The sequence below is a fragment of the Lacerta agilis genome, chromosome 6 (assembly GCF_009819535.1).
Source record: "Lacerta agilis isolate rLacAgi1 chromosome 6, rLacAgi1.pri, whole genome shotgun sequence".
NCBI lineage: Eukaryota > Metazoa > Chordata > Lepidosauria > Squamata > Lacertidae > Lacerta > Lacerta agilis.
In genome coordinates, this window is record NC_046317.1 from 94,941,806 (window position 1) to 94,960,079 (window position 18,274).

General features: G+C 53.3%; 1 protein-coding gene across 1 annotated transcript; it reads right to left on the reverse strand.

The window, feature by feature from the left end:
• Nucleotides 1-3,384: 3,384 nt before the first annotated feature.
• Nucleotides 3,385-17,062, reverse strand: NCOA5 (nuclear receptor coactivator 5). The gene is made up of 8 exons (XM_033153934.1): nt 16,977-17,062; nt 9,700-9,766; nt 7,425-7,658; nt 7,189-7,304; nt 6,940-7,066; nt 5,745-5,944; nt 4,775-5,098; nt 3,385-4,611 (listed from the first exon to the last, which is right to left on the reverse strand). Exons 2-8 carry the CDS (start codon nt 9,735-9,737, stop codon nt 4,013-4,015), a joined length of 1,638 nt encoding a protein of 545 aa, XP_033009825.1. The 5' UTR covers nt 9,738-9,766; nt 16,977-17,062; the 3' UTR covers nt 3,385-4,012.
• Between the last annotated feature and the right edge of the window lie 1,212 nt (nt 17,063-18,274).

Here is an 18,274-nt window from a genome sequence, read left to right on the forward strand (position 1 = left end):
TAAATAAACCAGGTTGCCGATCCAAAGGAACGCGCGTTAGGCTTGCCTCTACTTTTGTGCAAGTGTTTCTGTGGGCTGCCTGGCTACTGCCCCCCCCCCCCGCGCTGTTCTTTATGCTGATAGATATCCATGGGGTCGTGGCTCCTCCTCTGTTTGCTTGTGTTGACGCTTCTACTGTATTTTATTTTTTAGATTCCTGTCTGCACAAAATGCAATAAAAAGGATTTTATTACACCCTTCATTGGCTGCTGGCGGCCTGCTTATGTCCTGGAGAATGTTGCATGTGTGCAGTCCTCCTTCAAGCAGCACAGAGTTAACCTGTGGAACTCACTGCTGCAGGAAGCACCAATGGTCACCCACCTAGGTACTCTTCTTAGAAGAGTGTGAGTTCCTGGAGGAGGGGACCCCAGGGCTTCCAGTCATGAGAGCTATGCAGATGCAGAAGGGGAGAGCTTCTGTGCTGGGATGCTGCTTGGGGTTTCCCACAGGCCATGGAGAGAACGGGACGCTGGACTAGGTGGGCAACTGGCCTGATCCAGGAGCCAGGCTCACCTTAGGTCAGAGGGTCAGTGAACTTCTTCAGCAGGGGGTGGGTCCACTGCCCCACGGACCTTGGGGGAGGCAGACTATATTTTGGGGGGGAGGGATGAACAAATTCCTATGCCCCACAAATAACCCAGAGTTGCATTTTAAATAAAAGGACACATTCTACTCATGTAAAAGTGCAGATTCTCGGACCGTCCGCGGGCTGGATTCAGAAGGCGATTGGGCCAGATCCGGCCCCCAGGCCTTAGCTTGCCTACCCATGCCTTAGGTTCTTACATTTTTACAAGCAGTCGACCGGTGCTGAGCAGGCTGGAAGGAAACCGGAATTGCCTTCCCGGCAGCTTGCAAGGCCCAGGGAGGGGAGACAAGGCAGGGATGGCTCTTCGGAGATGGTGCTTGGGGTTCTGCCACACAACTGCTGAAGACCTGGCATTCCAGCCTAGAGGCAGGATGGAGTGGAAGAGGCCTTTGGTGTTCTGCATTGGCATCGATAGGGAGGGACTGGCTCTCCTGGCTGGGGCGAACACTGCAGTTCCCTTCCACCGAAGGGGAAATGCGCTGCCGTTGCCCACAGGGAATGTCACAGTGCCACGGGGATTGCTTCCGTTCCTCCTGCACGGAGCTGCTCTTGAGTAGGGCTCAGGCGCTGCAACAAGCCTGGGGAGCAGGAGCAGGAGCAGGCCAGATTCTGCTGCTTGCTGGGGGGGGGGGAGACTAACACACCCCAGTACTGAAAGACCAACAGCCAGGCCCTCTTGGAGATGCCAGGGGTTACAACAAACACGAAAAGGAGCTTTTACAATTATTGCCCAATGTTTAGAAAACTGTTTTAGCAAGCCGTATAAATAAAAAGCAGAATGAAAATCCTGGGCTGGGGGCTCGGTGCATGTTCTTCCCAAAGGACTTGATCTCAAGACGACAGAGCTAACCTGAAGGCGCCTTCTTCCCCTGCAAGACAAGCCTCCATTGGGGAAGAGCCCCTTTCGGGAGGGGGAGACACTATGAAAGAGATTGGTTTCTATACTTCTTTAAAATATCCAAGCAGGGGGGCAGCCTCCCAACACACAACCGCCTGCCCACATATAGGAAGCTGCCCCTGTAGCGGCAAGGAAGGGGACCAGCCTGTGTCCCTGGACGATCCATGGAGAGGGCTGGGGGGGGGGTGACTTCTAGCCATCATGCTCTGCCTATGATCAGAGGCAGCAGTGCTCCAGAAGCAGAGGAGGGCACCCTGGCGCTGGAATCCTGCTTGCTGCTTTCCCGCGGGGGCACCTGGTTGGCAACACGGCCAACATTACAAAACTATCAACATTACAAAATTCCAGTTGTTTTCTACTCAGTCTTCTGCAATACTTTATCAAGCCCTGGCCTATGTCATAAAGGTGCAAGATCCCTCAGTTAACAGAATCATATGCTGCAAAGTTTTCCATACAGATTAAAAGTATGGAAGAGCAAGTTTGAATACTCTCATATATATTCATCTTCTTCTTCTTCTTCTCCGATGATCACTCGTAGCCAAGTAAAATTGTCTTCCATAAACTTCTTTGGCATAGAGACATTTGCAAGCCAGGGGCACAATCACTTTTTTAAAAATTCAGTTGTAGTGGAGCAATGGAGACAAGCTGTTCCTACTGCTTGGGGATAGGCAATTTGTGGCAATATCACAAATTTTGTGGTCTCTTTTTTAGCATACCCCAAATCCTTTGCTTATTAGGGGCCACCCCACATTTTCTGCAAAAAATTGCTTTGCACAGGTAACTCTACCAGTCATTTACATTTTCAAAAGCAGGGGGTCCGTGGCTTGGCTTTTGAAAAACAGGGGGTCCTCAGAAATTAACCAATTGGGAGCCCCTGATCAGCCTCGCATGCACTGGGAGAAAGGCAGCAAGACTGAGGAAGGTTAATATGCCCAAGGGCATTCATGAAAACTTTATAGACACACTTGTTAAATACACACGCACACACACACACTTTAGGAACCTAGAAAGCGCTTGCCACGGAATCTGGCCTTTGGCCCAGTGAGGGTGCTCTTGGTTCTACACGGATCACGCTGGCAGGGACCGAATCCGGGGCCTTTTGCTTGCAAGGCAGGTGTCCCGCCCCAGAGCGACGTCCTGGAGGTGGCCGTGGGGAGCCTGAGGTCCTGCTCTTGCAGGTGGCTCTTTTGTCATCCTCCTTCCCCAGAGGGGGTTGGGGGGGAGGGAGCCCTGACCTACGAGCAAACACCCCCTGAGCTACACACCCTCCTCTGCAGCGTTTTGGAAAAAGAAGTGTGCTTCTTGCAATAAGCACAGACATCGGGGGCATGAGGAGGATGGGTGCCCAATGCAGGCACAACACACTCAGGGCCTCCTACGGCATCAGGAACAGCCTGCAAAGACCCACAAGCATTTTCATAGAATCCTAGAGTTGGAAGAGACCCCAAGGGCCATCCAGTCCAACCCCCTGCCAAGCAGGAAACACCATCAAAGCATTCCTGACAGATGGCTGTCAAGCCTCCGCTTACAGACCTCCAAAGGAGACTCCACCACACTCCTTGGCAGCAAATTCCAGTCCAACAGCTCTTACTGTCAGGAAGTTCTTCCTAATGTTTAGGTGGAATCTTCTTTCTTGTAGTTTGAATCCATTGCCCCGTGTACGCTTCTCTGGAGCAGCAGAAAACAACCTTTCACCCTCCTCTAGATGACATCCTTTGATATATTTGAACATGGCTATCATATCCCCCCTCAACCTTCTCTTCTCCAGGCTAAACATACCCAGCTCCCTAAGCCGTTCCTCATAAGGCATCGTTTCCAGGCCTTGGACCATTTTGGTTGCCCTCCTCTGGACACGCATATGTGTGTGTATATATACCTTTTTTTAATTAAAAAGTGGCATCCTCCAGTTAACAATACAGAGGAATCTACATGACAAAACCATTCAAGAACAGAACATCTACAGAAAGAGGGGGTGAGGAATAACCCCCGCAAGTAAGCCTCTCCAGCTGCAAAGGAACAGACACCCCGTTTCCAACACAAATTCAAGTTTGTACAACATGAAATCAAGGGGGCAACAGGACCACCCAACAGAGAAAACATCCCTTGCCCTTTTTATCCAGGGGAGGCCTGAGCTGCATAGCAGAGCCTGGGGCTGCATTTTTGTGGCTGTTGCTGAAAAGAAGCAATTGGGGGGGGGGGCTCATGAAGTCCACTGGCAGCTGCACTCAATGGAGGTGGCCCTAGAGCAAAGAAGGAAGAGATCTCCCTTGGACCACTCGCCTTAGCCCTTCTGGCTCTGCATGAGGAGGAGGAGCAGGGTGCCCCCGCCTGCCCCAGCCCCCTCCGGCCCAGGGCACCATGGCCTGTGGAGGACAGGGGGCGGCAGAGCTCCAGTGAGGGAGGGGGGCCTCCTGGAGGGTGGGCATGGGAAGGGGCATGCACAAAAGGGAGACTTGGGGAGAGGAGGCAGGAGAGAGATGCCCTTGGCCTCAGTAGTGCCGATGGTAGGAGCCCAGCTGCTGCTGGGAGGAAGGGGCGGGCCGCGCCTGCCCCACAGTCTGGTTCACCAGGTGCGTGAGGGCCGGCCCGCTCTGGATCAGCGTGTCCAGGGCCTTCTGCACGCTGGGGTTGTCAAAGTTGATCCCGGAAGACTGCGCCGGCCTGGAGGCGGAAGCGTTGCTGGGGGCTGGCGGGCGGTTCTGGTACAGAGGCTGCGAGGCCGGAGGAGGAGCTGTGGCCCGAGGGCCTGCCCCCCTGGCGGGACCCCCGTGGCTGGAAAACTGAGGCCCCTGGGCTGGGGCCCGCTGCTGAGACTGGCCCAATCCGCTGCCGGTGGCGTTGGGCCGGTTCTGCGTGCTGGGCCCCGTGGAGAAGCTGGTGTTCTGGGAGGCTCCCGTGGTCGAGCTGCTGGTGGCCGTGGCTGCCCCGCTGTTGAAAAGGCTGAGGATCTTGGCCTGCAGCTCCTGCTGGGGGGTAGAGGCCACCGGGGCCGAGGTGAGGGCCTGAGAGCTCTGGGTGCTGCTCAGGCTGGCCGAGGTCCCCAGAGAGGCCCCGGAAGAGGCTCCAAGGGGCTGCCGGGTGTGCGAAGCTGTGGGGAAGGAAAGGCCGGGTTGAGTCTCTGGAGCCCCAGCTGCCCCCCACTACAGGCTTAGTGCCTCTGGGGGGCCCAAACGCAGTAGGCCTGGTTCAAGCAGGTGGGGAGGACAGGCATCCCCGACCGGCTCCTCTCGCCTCCCTGGTGGAGAACTTACCCGGGTGGGAGTCCGTGGTGGCTCTCAGCTGCCGCTCCTTGCGCTCCCTCAGGTAGTTGATGATCTTGTCTGTCTCCTCGGAGGTCAGGTAGCGGTTGTCGCACAGCAAGTTCAGGAGCGTCTGGATGCCCGGGGGGTGGCCCCCGCGGAGCCCCTCCTCCCCCTGCTGGGGGCGGTCCCGCTCCTGCAGAATGGTTTCGTCTGCCATCTTGGCGGCCTGCCTGGCGATGATCTCGCGCTCCTTCTCCCGGACCTCCGTCTTGTAGCGCTCGTAGTTCCTTGCCACCAGCACCATGGCGTCCGCCTGTGGCATGTTCCTGTGCTCTGCGGCGGGAAAGATTGTGCGTGAGCAACACCCGTGGCACCAGGGAAACAGGGAAACCAGGGAAACAGCGGCAGGAAAAGTGCGTGAGCAACACCCGTGGCACCAGGGAAACCAGGGAAACAGCGGCAGGAAAAGCCCTCCTCCCGACCGGGTCTCCCGAGAGCTGCTCTCCCCTGCCACTTAGAGGGCTGTGGCGTCTGCCTGCCTCTTGCAAAGGAAATTGCAAAGTTTCAATTCAGTTTGAATTTTGCTTATTAACTGGGGCTGTGGGTGACAGTGAAAAGACGCCCTGCTTTGGGGGGGGGGGTGGGCTCTCCTTCCTTGGGAGGTTTTTAAGCAGAGGTTGGAGCGCCATCTATGGGGGATACTTTAGCTGAGATTCCTGCATGGCGGGGTTGGACTAGATGCCTCTTGGGGTCCCTTCCAACTCTACGGTTCTAGGATTCTTCTGAAAACACACACAGGTTCCTGCTCTCACAAGCCAGGAGACCCAAAGCAGACACCTTCCTCCTCCTCCTCCAGGACTTGGGCATCCCTGTTCTGGGGCACATGCCCCCTTTGTGGGAAGCAGCCCCTCGCTCGCCACCCTTGTGTTCTCAGCCACTTGCCCTGTCCGCCGCTGCAGCCACTCCCTGGCCCCCCTACCTTGCGGGGTGCCAAACATGATGTTGACGGTGCAGGAGTGGTGAACCTGGTGCTGCTGGGTGATGACAATGGCAAAGGCAGAGCCCCCGCGGCTCACATCGTCCAGGGCTTGCTGCAAAGACATCTCCGAGTTGAGGAAGATCAGGTCCACCATCATGCCAAGGTCGCGCACCTTGCGCCCCACGGATTCCGCATACTCCCTGCGCAAAACAGAAGCCGCTGCACCTGAGCCCGTGCCTCGAACTGCCAGTGCCTCTCTCTGCTTCCTCATCATACGCCAGGTGGAACACAGAAGTTAGGAGTAAGGAATCTTCCGCTTGTGGGGCAAACATGGCCGGCCAGGGGTTCAAATTTAGACCGCAAGGTCCTTTCCCCCAAACCACACCTGCCTACCCCACACCTGACATCCCATGTGGCGTCAGGTGTGCTGGCAGGTAGGCACATGGCTGCCAAGGGGCCACTGAGAGCTTTGAAGTGTTCTCTTGATTCTGCATTAGCAAGGGAAATCAAGCTTTGGCTCTGCCACCCATCAGACGGATCAGCTGGGCAAATGAGTGCTTTTGGGGGGGGGGGAGGAATTTGCTCACCCACACAGCCAACAACTGCAGAAGCAGCTTTTGGCTTGACTGCCCATCAGCCAATGTGCAAGACAGCAGAAACCTAAGGTGCTCTTTGCAAGCTCAGAGTGGTGCTTTGAAGTCCCAACTTTGGGACTTCAAAGCACTCCATCACCCAATGTTATTGTGATGTCAGGTGATCGACAGTTGGGTGGCTCTGTCCACCCGTCACATGGGGCCTACTAGGCTAGAATCTGACAAGGATCTGGCCAGCAAAGCCGAAAGTGTTCCCAGCATCCCGGGTGACTCCATGCCCTCTCCTGCTTCAGCATCCACTGCAGCCTTGCCTAAGAGCAGCAGGCCAACCTGTAGGGAAGATCTATTTCATATCTGATGAAATGGCTCCCTTGCTTTCGGCATTTGTAGAGGCGGTTTTATTCTTTCAGAATCTGCTGGGGTTCGTTTACTACTCGTAGAGCCTGTGCTTTGGCGTTTCGCTCTTTTATTGTGCGCACCTGCTTTGAGGGTCAGGACACATGCCTAGAAAGAGCCAAGCAACCAGCCCCACAACAGCCAGAATGCAGGAACAGCAACTGGGAGGGCAATGAGGGCCGTGGCCCTGCCTGACAAGCTCTTACTTAGTCTGCTTGTTGACCACGATCACTGAGCAGTCCACCGGCCGCTCCGAATCAATGCGCCGCTTGATGTCCTCAAAGAACTGGCGATACAGCTCTTCCCGGCGCCGCTCCTCCCGCTTCATGCGCTCTGAGGGAAGAGTCACCAGGATCAAGGCAGAGGGTCTCACCCGGCCCCTTCCCCTTCCTGGCAGGACCGCCCACCCCACTCCCACCAGCCTGCACTGCAGGGCGGACGGATCCGATACCCACCTTCAGTGCTCAAGGTGGGTCTGTCCAACTGGTCTTGGTAGCGGTCGTAGTACTGGTCATCCCTCCTCCGGTAATAATCGTCTGGGCGCAAATAGCGGTCATAGCCCTCCTCTCGCCTGCAGTGCAGACACGGGGAGACATGTCCCGACTGCAGTAGCCAAGCACCACTCCCAAGAGCACCCCCCACCCCTTGCAGCCCCTTGTGCCACTCCAGGAGGCTCCCAGGTCATGCATACCTGTAGGGAGGCTCCCTATAGTGTTCGTAATGCGGCTCTCGGGTGTCCTGAGGGTCCCTTAGGTCTCTGGGGTCCCGGAAGTCTCTCGGCTCTCTGCCGCTGCTGCGCACATCTCTCCCCCGCGCATCCCGGGAATCTCTGCCGTTCCGGCTTTCTTGAGCTTCTCTCGGAAGGCTGTGGCGATTTGGAGAGCGGTCGCGTCGTCCATCTCTCTCTCCGAAGGGCAAGGCCTCTCTGCAAGAAGCACCGGGGAAAGTTCTTTAGACAGCGGGCCCCGTCAGTGGGGTCGCCCCCTACTGCCAGGGCAAGGCCCCTCCAGGAACGAGAGTCTAGGAACACTTGAGAGAGGAACAGCGGACACACAGCCCTGTTTAGGAAAGCTTTTAATGTTTGTTGTTTTACTGTGCTTTTAATATTCTGTTGGAAGCCAACCAGAGTGGCTGGGGAGGCCCAGCCAGATGGGTGGGGTATAAGTAATATTACTATTATTATTATTACTACTACTACTACTACTACTGTCCACAGCCTGGCTTCAGAAGGCAAAGGGATCCTGGCCTAGTTCTCACCCCAGCACCCAACCTGCAGCTGGGCTCTCCTGTTTCCAAGACTGGCGGGGGGACGTGTGACCTAATGCTCCTTCCTCACATACAAAACCACCCCGTCACGGAGATGCCTGCGCCGGAGCCTTTCCAACACCTAGCTTTCTGTGTGCAGGGAAGAATTCCTACGAAGGAGGCTTCAGCCATCCAAGTCCCCCCTGGTGGTTCGCAGTGGTACAGCCCAGATCATTCTATCGCTCCAGAGATGGCTCCCCCCCCCCCACAGACGTCTTTTGTGTTGATCTGAAGTGAGCCTGCAATGACAATGGGCCCCTCCACCACATCCGCCACTGGGGTGGGCTCAGCGCTTGACGGGGAGAAAGCTCCCTCGGGATTTGTTTCTAACCACAGAGGTATAACAAGACCAGGAAACAAAAGAAGTGAGTGACAGCCCGTGGAGGTACAGCAGGAGGGGAGCTCTCATGTTTCAGAAAAGAAGGTGGTCCCGGACCGCAGAGCAGCGCATCTTACGGAACAAACCTTGTGGACAGTAGCAGCATAGGCAGAATGCCTGGAGAAGTTAAGGAAGTGGGACAGTCGGAGGACAACTCGTCTGGAGCCAAGCAGAGCTGTCAATGATGTGCACGCAATAAACCAGCACCCTTCGGATGCAGGGCCTTTACTCAGGGCCAACCCTGGATGTTACCAAGAACTCAAGCAGTGCGCAACGGTTCTTTATTTCAGTTCCCAAGCGTCGTTCTCCCCAGGCTCAGGGACGGCAGCAGCGCTTCTCATGTTATCTTCAGGCTTCACACGAGTGGCGTTTGAAATGGATTTCAGCAAGCTCAGCTGAACTGCGCTCTTGACAGGGGAACCCAAGAAATGCCAAAGAGACAGAAAGGGCACATCCCTGGGGAGAAAGCCAGCACCCTCCTCCCACGTAGGTCTGCGAACGCCCTCACTAGGCTCCAGAGGTACAGCCAGACCCCTGGCAGTGCCAGAGCTCAGGCACGTTGTGGCCACGTACCCCCTTATCTGCTCATCCCTCTCCCCCCCCGACACTGGCGCCCACAGCAATGCCATGCCTGCCCCTCGCATGCGCTCTGCCCACAGCGCTCAGAGCAAAGCAGTGCCCTGGTGTACGCTAGCGCGCTAGCATCAAGGGTGATGCTCCGGCTTCTGCTTGCGCCTTGGCCACTGGCACCCCGGCGATGTCCCGGCTCCTGAACTAGCAGAAGCGGCAGCCAGGTCTGGGGCTTGTGCACAGCTCTGTACTGATGCCAAGAGAAGTGCCCGTGCACGATGGGCACACAGTGACGCAGCGCCAAGAGAGGACAGGAGAATCCTCTTGCCAAGATGATGCAACGGAAAAGCGTGCCAGCACGGGGAGGGGGGAGGAAGCGCTCCCCGGCATGCAGCCTCTGCCCTGGGCGCAAGGAATCTTGCTGCCCTCTCCTTTGTGGTACAGCCCGAAGGACGCTCTCGACTCCGAGGCGCTCGCCAGGGATGCCCCGGGGTCACACAGGCTGCAGCACTCCTTGCCTGCAACCTGCCCCGAGCTTGGGAGGAGCCTGGCAGCAAAACGGTCTTGCCACCTGGAAGGCTGCAACCAGGAACAATCGCAGAATCCTTGTGGGATTCCCTTCCGAGGAGAAGCTCCACCGTCCGCGGAGGAAGGTGCATTTCTGCCCTGAGCCCAAACTCCTAGGGGAACTTGATGCTTCTCGGTACTTTACCTTCGTGCTGGGCTGGACCTTGAAGGAGCCTTATTCATATTTCTTCTTCCCGCTGCTTTATTAATATCTGAAAAGAATAATCAACCCGTCTGTTCAATGCTATGGAACAAAGAAAAGATCATCAGCATATTGAAAAGAAAGCATCAACGTTCAAAGGCGGCCAGAGGGTGCAAGGAAGACCACGCCACGAGGTGCTGTCACGGAAACAACCTTTATTACATCAGGAATACAGTACAGTGAAGTTGTCGGCTGACGGCATCCTCTAATTGCAAGCTCCAGGAAGGAAGGAGCCAGCTTTTTGCTCCGACTGCCCCAGAGGCCAAAGCTCAGGCAAACCCAGCAGGCGGCAAACCAGCCCCCCCCCAGTTGCTGTGAAAGCCACGTTCGCTCAGCACGCCAACTGCTCAGGAAGAAAGAGATCCAAAGGGACGGGAGGGTGCTGGAGCTACGCCACAAGGCCAATAAAGGTGCTAGAAAGGAGGGCGGGCGGGGGGGGGGGGATACACACATCTCCAGGCCAAACTACTGGGCTGCAACGTGATAATGCCCAGGGCTAATTCTGAAAACAACCAGACCTGAATCAAGTTACACACGCATAAAGCAATAGTTCTGAAAACATTTTTTTTCTTTTAGATGCTGCACCCAGAAGTGACAGTAAGCACCATATCAGGAGAAACCAAGAGAGGCCCAACCCGAGAGAGGGAGGTCCGGCTGCACAAGCCTCACCTGGGGCTGGAGCATCTCAGAAGTCAGAACGCGCGGAAAGGAGATGGGCAGGAGAGGCTGCAGGTCCACAGGGTCAAAAGCCACCTTCTTCCACCACACATTCCCTCCCCCCCCCAAAAAAAAATAGGTGGGTGGGAGAAAGACAACAGCCCTGGAGCAGGTGCAGTTTGTTTACCCCCAAAACACACACACACACCCCAGTTGGGAAACTGGGAGAGAAATGCTTTAGCCCATTTCTTTGATTAGTCGGGTATAAAAGAATGGCTATTGATGCATTCTGCATTTTTAACCACTGAAAGGTACAATTAAAAAACACATCTGAAGTTGATAGTTTTATAGTTTTATTTAGATTAGCTAGAGCGAGATATCAGTGTTATAATTCTGCATACCGAGATTCTCTACAAAACTTACTTCTAAAAAATAACTGGGGGGAAATCAGATACATATTACAGCCAACAATTCCTATCATTTTTTCTATCACTTGCATAGCACCATCGTAGGAAACATAGTAAATATTTAGAATAAAATATTTGGAGTTCCAGCCCTTTCAACAGCTTACTAGCTCCCCTGTAAAATGTCCATTTCCCCAAAGCCTAAGAAGAACGAGCCCTCCTGTAATACTTTTCTGCAGCAAAAGGAAAACGTAACCCTGAAGATAACGGCCACTTTCCTTTTTGTGGGGAGTGGAGGAAGGAAACCCAGGCATCCAGTCCTTCTTGCTGTGGAGTCACCCCTTTTGAGCCTCTCTCTCCCACTCATTCACAGGTAGATCTTTTGCTATGGAAGTGGTTGTCCCTTCAGAATACAGTGGTACCTCGGGTTACATACGCTTCAGGTTACAGACTCCGCTAACCCAGAAATAATGCTTCAGGTTAAGAACTTTGCTTCAGAATAAAAACAGACATTGTGCTCTGGTGGCGCAGCAGCAGCGGGAGGCCCCATTAGCTAAAGTGGTGCTTCAGGTTAAGAACAGTTTCAGGTTAAGAACAGACCTCCGGAACGAATTAAGTACATAACCAGAGGTACCACAGTAATGGCCTTTTTAAACCTCTCATTAGATGGTAATAGCAGAGGGTTGGTGCTATTTCTACACAGCCAAGTCTAGCCCTTAAATTTAAGTCATGTTTTAATGTGTCGTACATTTGCGGGTCAGACCGAAAGCCTCCTGCTTTGCCTAGGAAAGAGTCCCTTTGCCCCTTTTCTCTCATGCCCCTCAGGCTGCGAGTGCCTCCAAGTTTGCCTACTTGCCTTTTCTGCTTTACATAATCGGTGGAAGAGACCCTGTGCTTTGGGGTCCCACGTCATCCTAATGTGTTTACTGCCCCAGGTCACTCTCAAGTGTGAAAAGAAAGTGATGGATCGAGCCCTGAGGCAAAACAATGGCAATATCCAATTAAGAACCACCCCTATGGAGCTACTCCTCAGTGGGCTCTAACAATGTGCACTGTGCATTCAACGTACCACCAGATTGCCTCCTGTCCCGTCATGAGATCTCTCTTAAACATCTCAAGCATCCACACTTGTACTCTGACCCTCAATAACTGTATCTTCTCACCTCTTTCCTGCTCGTTATGTCAAACAGCATAAACTGAAACCCTGAAGTTTGCTTGCAAAAACTATTTGAAACTCTCCTTGGCATCTTCTCTTTCACTCTTCCATTTTTACTGAGTGGCTGAAGAGCTTTCCTGGAAGACTGTACAAATCTGGAACTACAAAAGATCCGAAGCTCTGGACTGCAGCCTTTCCGCTGGCGGGCGTTTTGCTCCTCTGCTCAACCTGCTTTGCTCCACAGCCAGGCCCAGCTCGCTGCTCCCCTCCTTTCCTTCCACCTCTGGAGCTGTTGAGACGATGCTGGCAGCAATCCAGCCTCCAGGTCAAACTGCATGTTTGCCAGTCATCACACGGCAGCGGTTTCCACTCCATCAACACTCTCGGCTGACTCTCGCCCAACTCGAGTGGCACAAGGTCTCCAGGGACTTCTTCAAGGGCTATTCAAAAGACCCCCCCCCAACATGCCTCAGCTTACCTGTGAGGACTGGCACTGAAGATCTGAAAGCTGCCTTTTCCATGGAGAATGAGCAGGGGGTTCCATGAGGGATTTGAAAAACAAAGTCCACAATAGGGCAGCAGCTTAGGCTGAACACTGGGGAGCTCAGAGTAACATACTGGCACCAAGTTTAAACACTGCTGGTGTGGATGGGGGGGGGGGGGGAACGACAACGACTGAAGACAGACACCCAGAGAGAGCTGAACAGCCAAAGGATGACAAAGGCAGAGCCAAAAACACTCTTGGAGGTCAAGCTCCACAGCATCTTTTATTGAGTAGCGTGCCGGAGAGACAAAGTCACCCACCCCCCGCCCTGCCACCTCTGCCCTCTTTCGCATTCAGTCTTAGGTACCCACGCAAGATGATAGGCTGCCTCCCATCTTAAATCAAAGGTAGGCAGCTTAAAAGAAGAGTGTTTCTTCTGCTCCTGAAAGACTACAGGCGCATCAAAATGTTCTGTGTCAAAAGCCGTGCTACTTACTTTTCTACAGTGAGGCCAGCAGTGATTTCAGATTGTGAGGGGATCCAAGTCTGGCTCTAGCCTTCCAGAGCTGGGGGCCCCAGCAGGTCCAAGAGATGGGAAAGGCCAGAAGGGGAAAGAGTTTCCCTCCCCCAGTGCAGAAAAATTGGAAATGTGGGGAGAAAGAGTAGGTACGCTGGAAATACTGGCTCTTTCAGAATGTTTTAAGTATGTTCCTAGTTAACGTTTAAAATGATGAAACCCAAATACACTTTTCAATAGAGTAAGCAAACAAGAAACTCAGCAGTATTAGCCCAAAGCAGCTCCTGAATTCTGTGAACACAACTCTTTTCACAACCAATTACAGCTCCCAGCTCAGTGGGTGTAGTGAGGACTATGACAAAATACGATGCTCTTCCTAATAAAGCCCCAGGAGGGCAGCCCGACACCCCATTTTTCTGCTGGCCCTTACTATTTACAGTCTGTTGCCTACATTCCAGGGATGTTCATCTTGACCTTCTTTCCACAGAAATGTGATTTGGTGTCCCTGCACAATAGTGAGGTCTAGAGATGATTTGTGCACAGAAGTGATACACCCTTCCTTCCGTCCACCATGATGCAGCTCAGCATTTCCACTTGCAACTTTTGACAGTTTAGCCAAGTCACAGATTTGTACCTGGAACTGGAACTATGGAAGGCACCACATTGAGCTGCATGAAATGGAAGTCCATCAACCTCACCAAGAAACTTGCACATGTATATATAAGGGTCTGGTGGCTTCTGTTTCAGTGTATCTGAAGAAGTGTGCATGCACACGAAAGCTCATACCAAGAACAAACTTAGTTGGTCTCTAAGGTGCTACTGGAAGGATTTTTTTTTAAAAAAAAATTGTTTGTTTGTTTGTTTTGACTATGGCAGACCAACACGGCTACCTACCTGTAACAGATTCTTAGCTAGCCTTCTCTGCTGCCTCCTGCCAACAGGTAACAACTGATTATGCATCCTCTGGGACAAACCATTCTCAGTGCCGCCCATTTTTGCCAAATCTCTTCATCAAGTTTGCAAAATGTCTGCATACAGGCTACAACTGAGACTGCAACAAAGCATGATGACAGAGATATGGAGAATGGAATGCCAAGGAATGCTAAGCTCCCAGCAGTTCTGACTTGGCTCACGGGATGCTATTTGAAAGACAAGATATAATCAAACCTCTCCATCGTCACATCTAGTTGGGTCCAAAATTGTGAACTAAGAAAGTAACACACTTGTGAAGCAACACTAACATCTCTAGTTTTTTCTACAACTTTTAATTTCAAAATTCCTGCAGCATGAATTTGTTATTTAAGGTTTTTTTATATAAAAAAATCCAACCAGTCCATCTAATTGGAAAGTGTGATTAATATTTCATTTCTGTAAAACCACATAACTTTGCAAGATAGGCCAGAAGCAACTGGCACCTTTTTATACCTCAGCAGCAAAGGAAGCAGACAGAAGGAAGAACCCTCCTCAGCTATCTTAACAAAAAATCACAGGCAAAACTTCCTGATGGATGGATTTCAAAAAGCTTCAAGAATCCCCAGAGCCACATGGAGCATCATGTCAGGGGACCAGAGACCTTTCCATCACAAATAATGGGGTAGAAAATGGGATCCTAAATGTTTTTCCTATGGATCCCTTGTAACTTGCTGAGGGTCTTCTTGACAGACCACTATTGTTTTTTCTGCCAGATGCAGCATTTGCAATGTACTGTGCTAGATCACAGAATCCTAACACTGTAGAGTTAGGAGGGACCTCAAGGGTCATCTAGTCAAACACACTGCAATGCAGGAATCACAGCTAAAGAACTGCAACCTCAGAGATCTCACATAACAATCAAAGGAAGTAATGGCACTATTCTAATAAATAAAATAATTGTCCAGTAGCACCTTAGAGACCAACTAAGTTTGTTCTGGGTATAAGCTTTTGTGTGCATGCACACTTCTTCAGATACACCAAAACAGAAGTCACCAGACCCTTACATATAGTGGGAGGGTGGGGTGGAGTTTTTCTCAGTAAGGTAGTAGGAGATGGGTGATTGACTCAATGGGTATGGTAAACCTGTGACTGTTAATGACTGCAATTAGTCCTACAGCAAAAAGGATGGGATAGTATGTAGATGACAAAAAATAGCTTTCGCATGTGTAATGAGACAAGAATCCAGTATCTCTATTCAGACCAGGTCTCTTCATAGTTTTCAGTTTAGTAATAAGTTGTAATTCAGCAACTTCTCTTTCAAGTCTATTTCTGAAATTCTTTTGTAATAGGACAGCTTTTCTGCATCTGGCAGAAAAAAACAATAGTTTTTATTTCGACAGCATCAGACCAACACGGCTACCTACCTGAATCTAGCACTATTCTATTTTGCTTTGGTCACACCTGGAGTCCTGTGTCCAGTTCTGGGCACCTCAGTTTAAGAGGACTAGGGACAAGGTGGGATGCTCAAGGGTCTGCAAACCAAACCTAGTGAGGAATGGTTGAGAGAACTGGGTATGTTTAGCCTGGAGGAGAAATCTCTGAAGGGTTGTCTCATGGAGGATGCGGCAAGCTCGCTTTCTGCTTCTCCAGAGGGGAGGACCTGAAGCAACAGACTCCAACTGCAAGGAAGGAGATTCCAACTAAACATCAGGAAGAACTTCCTGAGGATTAGTGCCCTTCTATGGGGGAAGGGGCTCCCTCGAAAGGCGGTGGAATCTCCTTCGCTGGAGGCTCTGAAGCAGAGAGGTGGGACGGCTGTCTGCATCTGCCAGGGATCTGGCTGGCCACTGGGAGAACACAATGCTGGACTAGGCAAGTTGCAGGAAAGGACATTCCGACTATAGACTATGGGGGGGGGGGAAATCTGGCTAGAAGAGCTGTTGGACAGTGGAATGGACTCCCTGGGGAGGTGGTGGGCTCTCCTTCCTTGGAGGGTTTTAAGCAGAGGCTGGATGGCCATCTGTCCGGGGTGCTTGAGCTGAGATTCCTGCACTGCAGGGGGTTGGACTAGATGGCTCTTGGGGTCTTCCCAACTCAATGACTCTATTATTCATTAGCCCCTATTCCTTTTTAAAAAAAATACTTTTCACCTCGTTTTTACATACAGTTCAAAAAGAATAAGTAAAGAAGGAAAGGAGAAAAATGAAAACGAAACCACGACAATCCAAGGTCTCAACACAGAACACCCCCCAAAGTCAGGCACCCCCAAACTCGGCCCTCCAGATGTTTTGGGACTACAACTCCCATCATCCCTGACCACTGGTCCTGTTAGCTAGGGGTGATGGGAGTTGTAGTCCCAAAACATCTGGAGGGCCGAGTTTGGGGGTGCCTGCCCTAAGGGCTTCCATTCCTCTCCTTCTCTGGTAGCTTTCCTTTTTCCTCTCTTCCGCATATTCTACTCTCTATCTCCTCCTTCCTTTTCTGCTGCTGAATTTATTCAAGTCCTGCTAATCTGTTCACTTGTTTATACGGATATGTAAAACATTTCACAGTCCTTGATCGCCTTGTTCCCTTGTCGTGCTAATCGGACCCGCCAGCGCCGAAGAGTCCAACCCCTCAGAAGCGCCATTCCTCCTGGGTTGGCACTCATTCTGTTCTGCCCATTCCCGCATCGCACGGGGGTCAGGCTGGATGACCTCGGGGTGCTTCGCCCTCCACTTCCACGTGACCTTCCTGGCGCCTCCCACCCCCCCCGCACCAGAATAAAAGTCCCGGCCCCGCAAAACCGCGCAGCCGCAGAAGCGACCCCACCTCCACCTCCCCCGTCGCGAGAAGAGGGCGGGGCCCACGGGATGCGCGTGCACGAGAGAGAGAGAGAGAGAGAGAGACGGAAAGAGGCGCGCGCCCCTTCGGCCCCCTCCCCCGCTCCCTTCCCGCTACGGATTGCGCACGCGCACAAGCGGCGGGCCTGCGGAGGTTGCCGAGGCAACGGGGCCCCTCCCTGACGACGAGGCGAAAAGGGCGGGTCGCTCTGGGCCGGGGACGGGACACCGAGGGGGGGGATGTGGGGTCGCCGCCTTCGCCACTCACCGGATTCTCCTCGGCGGCCGCGACGACGGCGAGCGGGCGAAGCGAGCGCAGCGCACGGCCTCTGGCGCACTCCTCACGGCGCACGCGCGGGGCGAGCACGCAAAGCACGGCGGGAGAGGCGGGCCTTTGGCGGCGAGCGAGCCAATGGGAGCGGAGGCCCCGCCTTTCCCCACGGCCCTCCAGCCAGTGACGTTCTCGGGCGCCGCAGATGGATGGGCCTCGCGCCGCTCCGCCTCCTGCCCCGTCCCGGCTCTGCCGCAGTGGCTTCGCTTGTCCTCCAGGGGGCGCGCGAGCGGCGCTGCTCCCTTCGGCGGCCCGTCCGAGGGTCGGGGGCCGCGTGGGAGCCCTTCGCGGGCCGCCCTCCTCCTGCTGCCTCTGCATTCGGCCTGAGCCCCTCAGAGACGCCCAGGGAGGGTGGGGGAAATATTTTAGGGGGTGTAGTGTAATTTCCTGATTTAATGTGATTTTTCCTTTTGAAAAATGCTGCCCGTCCTTGTTTTTCCAGGGCTGGGAGCTCGTTTCTTGACGCAGCGTGTGTTTTCAGGGCATCCCAAGGGCCACCGGCCAGAAATGTAGTAGTAGTAGGAGTAGTAGTAGTAGTAGTAGTAATTTATTTATTTAATCCCCAGACCCCAGCCACTCTGGGCAACTTCCAGCAAAATATTAAAATACAATAATTAATCAAATATTCTTGTTTTGGTTTAGTCGTTTAGTCATGTCCAACTCTTCGTGACCCCACAGACCAGAGCACACCAGGCACTCCTGTCTTCCGCTGCCTCCCGCAGTTTGGTCAGGCTCAAGTGAATAGCTTTGAGAACACTGTCCAGCCATCTCGTCCTCTGTCGTCCCCTTCTCCTTGGGCCCTCTGAAATAAACTAATTAAGGTCTGATATGAATAATAACTGTTCATCAATAATGTACAAAGCAGACGCGTATACAAGTGTATGGGCCGCATGCTCTCCTGTGTGTGAGGAAAAACACCCTGTTGCAACAGCTTTAATCAAGATCAGGCTTCCTAGCTGCTTTGCTTCTCAATCTTCTCTGGTTGGCCTCTGTTATTCTCTCCTACCAGAGCCGTCTTAAGGGGATCTGCCGCCCTGGCGCGGCTATCCCTCCGGCGCCCCCGCCATGCCGCCTCTCCGCCGCCTCCCTCCCGCGCTTGCCGCCCCTTGGGAGGGGGGTGGGCGAGCGGGGGATGAGGGGCGTGGCGCTGGAGCGGCGCGGGGCTCTGCGCGCCCTTCCAGCGCTTCCGGGATGGGAGGCGAGGGCGGCCGGCTCGCGCTCCCGCGCGCAGCTGG